This window comes from Ammodytes marinus (genome assembly GCF_949987685.1).
Source record: "Ammodytes marinus genome assembly, chromosome: 6".
In the NCBI taxonomy this organism is placed as follows: domain Eukaryota; kingdom Metazoa; phylum Chordata; class Actinopteri; order Uranoscopiformes; family Ammodytidae; genus Ammodytes; species Ammodytes marinus.
Genome location: NC_137235.1, coordinates 3,886,826 through 3,894,325, shown reverse-complemented (window position 1 = coordinate 3,894,325; position 7,500 = coordinate 3,886,826). Strand labels below are relative to the sequence as shown.

Here is a 7,500-nt window from a genome sequence, read left to right as displayed (position 1 = left end):
GCGCAAGAATGAACACATACTGAAAGTTCCTTGTAGCACATTTACATTATTAGACCTGATAATATGATGTAATAAACTGGGGGGATGTTGCATTAATTCACGGCTTCCATAATCTTTTTGTTCTTCTGAAGAATGTAACAATGGGCGGGTGTGTCACATGAACACTTTGTCTACAGCAGATGTGTGTGTGTGTGTGTGTGTGTGTGTGTGTGTGTGTGTGTGTGTGTGTGTGTGTGTGTGTGTGTGTGTGTGTGCGTGCGTGCGTGCATGCATGCGTGTGTGTGTGTGTATTAAACTCATTATTATTCCGAACTGATCAGTTTTTAGCTGATGAGAAAGTCTCAGTGGAGGCCCCCTATGTCCCCATCCTCCTCCTCACACACACACACACACACACGCACGCACACACACGCACGCACACACACACACACACACACACACACACACACACACACACACACACACACACACACACGCACACACACACACACATACACACCCACACACACACACACACACACACACACACACACACACACACACACACACACACACACACACACACACACACATATATGCACATTCTTCCCAATCATTATGTCGCCTTCCTTTCACAGGCTAAATTGGGGTCAAGACTGTGATGGTGGGAAAACACAAATAACTAGTATCTATTCAGAAGCAGCAGCTTTCCAACAGAACGCTCCAAAATGGCGACAGACAAAAACATGCAAAACGTTTGAACAAAGGGGAAAAAATACGTAAAAAAAAAAGGTACATAAGTGTTGTGAAGGCAGGGTGCAGAATACCTCTACATTCTACATAGTATACACTTGAAAATACGATGAAAATATATGTTGATTCACACATTGTTTTGCTTGTTTCTCAATTATTTTTAAACTTGACATTAGACTGCATCCTACTGGCCCCTCCCCCCTCTGCATCATCACATATACAGTGGTATTGAAACGGAAACTGGACTGCATTATATTTTGTACAGAATGCATATTGGTTTTAGATTTTATTAAGGGCTCTGACTTTAAAAAAATATAAAAATTTAAATTCTTATTTTTCGAACACACAAACAAAATACAAAAAAAAAAAAAAAAAAAACCTACATAGCATACTCTACTTACTAGCATACTAGGTTTCTAAAGACATTGTTTAAACTAAAGGTAAATGTTAAGCGAACAATTAAAAGTCAAAAAGGTGTCATGAAGGTCACTTCAGCGCTGCTATATAGTCCAGGAAAGGCTGCCATATCTGTTTAAGTTTTTCTGCTTTCCCTCAGATCTCATAACGGGTTTTAAGGCTGTGACTTTTAATAATGATTATGCATTATACATTTATGTTTTTAGCCTAAAAGTCTAAGCTCAGTCCTGTTCACGGTAGGCCAAGGGTTCAAATCCGGCCTGTGGTTGTTCTCTGCATGTCATTCCCCTTCTCTGTCCCATTTCATCTCTGTCAATACACACTGTCTATTAATAAAAACCCCAAAAATTCCCAAAAATTATAAAAAAAAAAAAAAATGCCCGTTTCATCTCTGTCAATACACACTGTCTATTAATAAAAGCCAGAAATGCCCAAAAAATTATCTTAAAAATAATAAATAATGTGTTGATGTCGATGTGTCCTACCTTGACTCTTTCGCGTCTCAGGCAGCAGAAGAGACAGTTTTCATCGAAGGACCAGTCCGACACTTCTTCGGGCTCGCAGTCTGGAAAGAGAGAGAGAGAGAGAGAGAGAGAGAGAGAGAGAGAGAGAGAGAGAGAGGGAAAGAGAGAGAGAGAGAGAGAGAGAGAGAAAGAGAGAGAGAGAGAGAGGGGGAGAGAGAGAGAGAGAAAGAGAGAGAGAGAGAGGAAAGGGTTAAAGCATTGAAAACTCCTGTCTATAAATTATTTTCCTTTATATTGATTTGCGCCAAGTTTTTTATGCTGAAGACAATGTATGAACCAACTTTTTTTAATTTATTTTTTCCAGGGTTTTATTTGATGTACTAGTTGAACAGATGTTTTGTATTATGCCTTGTTCAGGATTATATTGTCTTGTAGTGTCAACCCAAAACCAATGAAAAATGGAAAACCTCCAATAACCACATCAGAATCTCCAAACTTGGCACACATTGGAGCACTAAATGGACTTCTCACTAGTACAGTGTGGGTTAATATGGCGTTCTGTGAAAATGTAGTCGCGTCAAACTAAAATAATAATAAAAAACAAAGGCATTATATAACATTTATTCTTGTTTAAAGTTGAGGTGAGTAAGGCAGTATGTTTTGGCAAAATCAAGTGCTCATTTCACGGTCCCTGGTTAACCCCTCCAGTTTGAAGAATTTTTCAGAAGCTACGGTGGCCTTCAAGGACAAGAAGCTAGTTACTAAAGTTATCAGTTGTTGTACTGTAAATACGATGTATTTGCAATGTATATTGTGTATCTATTGTCGTTTTGCTTTGCGTTTGTTTGACTCGACGTCATTGGAAATGAAGGTCACTCACCCCTCAACTTATCTTTCGAGTATAAATAAAGGTGAAATGAAAATGAAAATGAACTGATGGCATAAAAAACTACTTTCATTGTCAAGCGATACACTAATGAAAACATACACCAATAAATTCTACACACTGCACCTTTAACCTTGTTGTGTGTGTGTGGTAGACTATTGCATAAGCTCCATTGAAATATGTAGAAGCAGGTGGAAACTTGAACCCAGATGTAAACGAGACGAATGTTCTGTTTTTATTCCACAGACGGGGACAGCTGTAGGGGCCGCGGGGGAACCAACAGCGATATGATTCACTTTTAATCACAGCCCGGGATTTAATTACAGCGATGACTAAACTTCATATGTCGAGTGAAGCCGTGCCAAAACCAACGACAACTTTGATTGACAGACGAGCTCAATTCTGCAATCGAAAATACATCGCTGCCCCGAAGACCGACAAGCACTGCACGACTGGCCCCCTGTGTGTGTGTGTGTGTGTGTGTGTGTGTGTGTGTGTGTGTGTGTGTGTGTGTGTGCGTGTGTGTGTGCGTGTGTGTGTGCGTGTGCGTGTGCGTGTGTGTGTGTGTGTGTGTGTGTGTGTGTGTGTGTGTGTGTGTGTGTGTGTGTGTGTGTGTGTGTGGTGTGCGTACGTCTGTCTACTTATATGTGTGTGTGAGTGCGTACTTCTGTCTGTCTGTCTGTGCGCGTGTGCGTATGTGTGTGTGCGCACCTTCGTGTGTGCATGCAAATATATGTATCGGCTTGTGGAGTATTCGTGCCCTAAAGGCCTATTCGCTAAAACTAATTCCCCCTTTCCCACACTGCATTCTGTGAAACGTGTTGAGTGAGATGGAGAAATGCACTGTCGTCTCCTGGTAGTTGAGCTGATGTACATGGGATATATATATATTATATACTGTATATGTATATATATGTACAACGCATAATGTATGGGTGAAACTGGCACATCCTGATTTCCATTTACAACTTTCTACAGTCTTTTCTTCAAGGGACAAAGTGAGAAGAGCCTACTATTATGATTATTTATTCTACTTATTTTTACCACACTGTAAAAATCTTACACAAAGTATTATAAACAAGTTATTCCATGTTTGCAATGCTAGGGAGAAAATAAAAACAAGTCACACTTCAATCCCAGAGGCTTCTGTTGTTAAGTGTTGTGAAGTTTTTTTTTTATTAAACCTGCAGTGTGTAGAATTTGGGGTTTTATTTCCTAGCAGATTTTGTAGAAAGTAATTATAATATCCATAAGTACATTTCATTTAGTGCATAATAGCTGAATTTTTTTTTATGAATTATTATTTTTTCCCTTAGAAAGGGTCTCATATATGTCCATATTTCTGCATATTTTGGACCAAGGCCTAGTGCCGCCATCTTGAAAGTGTCATAGTTGTAATGTCATCAGGTGCATTGTTTAAAATTTAGAATTGTTCTTGAAGGCCACTGTAGCTTCTGTTATTATTCGAAAGGGGTGGGGTTACCCAGGGAGCGTTGCATTCTAGAACTTTCTAGAACTTACTTGATGATGTCATATTACACACTGCACCTTTAAAAAAACTTTTGATTTATCGATTACTGAATCAACAGAATATTAATCTGACATAATTTTGAAAATCAAAGCGACCAGCGATAAAAAAGACGATGTTTTAGCCAGAAGTGTCTCGCCTTAAAACCTGCATTTCTGAACTCCTGTTGGTGGTTTGAGCTATGAAGACCAAAGCTGCATCCAGCTCCGATTAACTGACAGAAGGAAATGCCTTCATAGCGTCTGTTGGCATTTGAAAAAGCATTTTATAAATCCGATTTAGTTTTATTATTATTCTCGACTTGCGCCACGTTTGCAGTTAATGTATTTGTTTTTGCTTCCTGCAGCACATTTTTAAATTTGCATTACGTTTCAGTTGTTGACATTTCTCTGTGTGTGTGCGTGTGTGTGTGTGTGTGTGTGTGTGTGTGTGTGTGTGTGTGTGCGCGTGCATGTGTCTATGTGTGTGTGTGTGTGTGTGAGACTTTGCATACTGTCTCTATTTGCTGCGTTCTTTGCTCTCAGTGTAATTAGTTTACTTTCCGTAGCACGTTTCTCCAAATTGAAATGTTTTTGTTAATGTCTGCTGCAACTCTCAGCTCATTTAAATCAAATTTGACGACGTTTCTGTTTCCCTTTTAACCTGTCATTTTAAAAAATTTAATTTCAATGTTTTATTTCTATTCATTCTCTTTCCAAATGTCTATTCTATACTGAGATGTATTTTACATTCTTGCCCCTGTAAAGCACTTTGAATGGCCTTGTGTCTGAATTGTGCTATAGAAATAAACTTGCCTTTCCTTACAAATAATACAATTTTAAATAATTACAGACAATCAATAAAATATTTCAAATCAATGGCGGCTCTTATCAATATTCCATTCTTTGCCGGTGGGCTCATGATTTATTCAGATGTTGACAACGGTGTCAGTTCAGGTTCACTGAGTTTTGTGTCGGAACAAAGTTTCTACACGTGAGCGAATCCTTCAAAATGTAAATGCAGAGAGGGACGGAGAGAGACAGGGAGAGGGAGAGAGAGGGAGGGAGGGAGGGAGAGAGAGGGAGAGGGAGAGAGAGGGAGGGAGGGAGGGAGAGAGAGAGGGAGAGGGAGAGAGGGAGAGAGAGAGAGAGAGGGAGAGAGGGAGAGTGATACGAGAGAGAGAGAAAGGGAGAGAGAGAGGGAGAGAGGGGGAGAGGGAGAGAGATACGAGAGAGAGAGAGAGGGAGAGAGAGGGAAAGAGAGAGAGAGGGGGAGAGAGACGCAGAGAGACAGGGAGAGTTGGACAGACAGACAGAGAGAGAGAGATTGAGAGAGATTGAGAGAGAGAGAGAGAGAGAGAGGTGAGACTGTCGTCGACTCGGTTGCTGTTGCCATGGCGCTATACCTATGCTTTAAAGAAACCCTCAGTTCAATCAGTTCATCACAGAGACAGACGCAGGGGAACACAGAAACACCGTCGCAAAACATACATTCCCGCTTCCGAAACAGACTGCCCTTGACTGTGCTATAATGAGCACATTCCACAGCCTGTCGTGAGCTATTGCTTAAGAATATGGTCACGATATTATGTGCACGTATACGGTTTAAGTCACATCAGGGGGACTATAGATGAAAAGTAGCTTTTTGGCAAATTCTGGCCTTTTAACACTATGTACAATCACGTTTTGGACTGTCCCTTTCTAAAATAAACTGAATTGATTGCAATGACTTCCTGCCTGTGTTTGTCTCGTCCGTGCTGTGTTGAATGTGAACACTTAAACCTGCAGTGTGTAGAATTTTGGGTTTTATTTCCTAGCAGATTTTGTTGAAAGTAATTATAATATCCATAAGTACGTTTAATTTAGTGCATAATAGCTGCATTTTTTTTTTTTTATTATAATTTTTTTCATATATGTCCATATTTCTCCATACTTTGGACCAAGGCCTTGTCACCGCCATTTTGGAAGTGTCATAGTTGGAATGTCATCAGGTGCATTGTATAAAATGTAGAATTGTTCTTGTCCTTGGAGGCCACTGTAGCTTCTGTTATTATTCGAAAGGGGTGGGGTTACCCAGGGAGCGTTGCATTCTAGAACTTTCTAGAACTTACTTGATGATGTCATATTACACACTGCACCTTTTAAATTGTCATGTCCCTCACCTAATGTATTTCAACTGTCTTGTTCTGTATTAAATCACGTAAAAAAAAAATATATATGAAAATAAATAAATACATAAAATAAACTGAATTGAATCCAAACCTCCTATCTCCCAAACGGTCATGTGTAGAATATTGATGGCTGAGACACTAACAATGGTTAACTTGACTTTCAAGGTGCTACGAGGAACTTTTAAATATTTCTGAAACAGTCTCATTTTTCCTCTGATGATCATAAATTACATGTCACAGCAAACGAGACCATCGGTGCAAAGAATGCTATCTCTGTATCGTTTTTACTTAATGCCTTTGTCATGGGTATACGCTCACCCAGGAACTACAGCTGGCGTAGTACAAACACTACCGCTTTTGTCCAAAGGGGGCGCAAGAGTTAACACAAACTGAAGTTCCTCGGAGCACCTTTAAATGTGTGTGCCACAGGGAATTCTGGTAAAATGTAGGATATCGCTAATAACTGATTATTGATAAGAGTCAGAGAAAGGCCCTTTTAACAGATTATAATTGGATGCACATCTATTCATGTGTGTTTCTGTGTGTGTGTGTGTGTGTGTGTGTGTGTGTGTGTGTGTGTGTGTGTGTGTGTGTGTGTGTGTGTGTGTGTGTGTGTGTGTGTGTGTGTGTGTGTGTGTGTGTATGTGTGTGTGTATGTATGTGCCGGTGTGTGTATACAGTAAGTAAGTAAGTAAGTAAGTAAGTAAGTAAGTAAGTAAGTAAGTAAGTAAGTAAGTAAGTAAACTTTATTTATAGAGCGCCCTTCGCAGACCAGGGTCACAAAGCGCTTCACAATGGGAAGCAACAACAGATTAAAATGGTACATACATTTAAAAGGCCAAGACAATACAGTGATAAACATAGCAGCCCCAAGAACAAATTAGGTAAAAGCCTGTACAAATAAATAGGTTTTTAGTTGACGTTTGAATGCGTCAACAGACTCTATTAAACGCAGAGAGATGGGAAGATCGCTCCAGAGCTTGGGAGCAACAGTATGTGTATGCATGTGTGTGTATATGTGTGTGCGTGACTGCGAGTGTGTATGCATGTGTGTGTGTGTGTGTGTGTGCGACTGCGTGCCTGTGTGTGTGTGTGTGTGTGTCTGTAATTTAACTAATGCTTATTATACAGTAGAAGATCATTTCACTTGTTGGTCCAATCACAGAGCACTTTGCTGTGACATCATGTACCAGTGAAACGGACATTCTATTCTCTCTCCTTTACCTCACACACACACACACACACACACACACACACACACACACACACACACACACACACACACACACACACACACACACACACACACACACACACACACACA

At 40.0% G+C, this 7,500-nt stretch overlaps 1 protein-coding gene across 1 annotated transcript in view; it reads right to left on the bottom strand.

Moving 5' to 3' along the window:
* Window positions 1–7,500, bottom strand: part of lcor (ligand dependent nuclear receptor corepressor) — a gene marked incomplete at both ends in the record, with an annotated part of 97,537 nt that overhangs the window by 25,098 nt on the left and 64,939 nt on the right. The window contains one exon of the mRNA XM_080029888.1: window positions 1,635–1,714. Within this exon, the coding sequence (XP_079886014.1) occupies window positions 1,635–1,714 (80 nt within the window). The remainder of the gene's footprint in view (window positions 1–1,634; window positions 1,715–7,500) is intronic.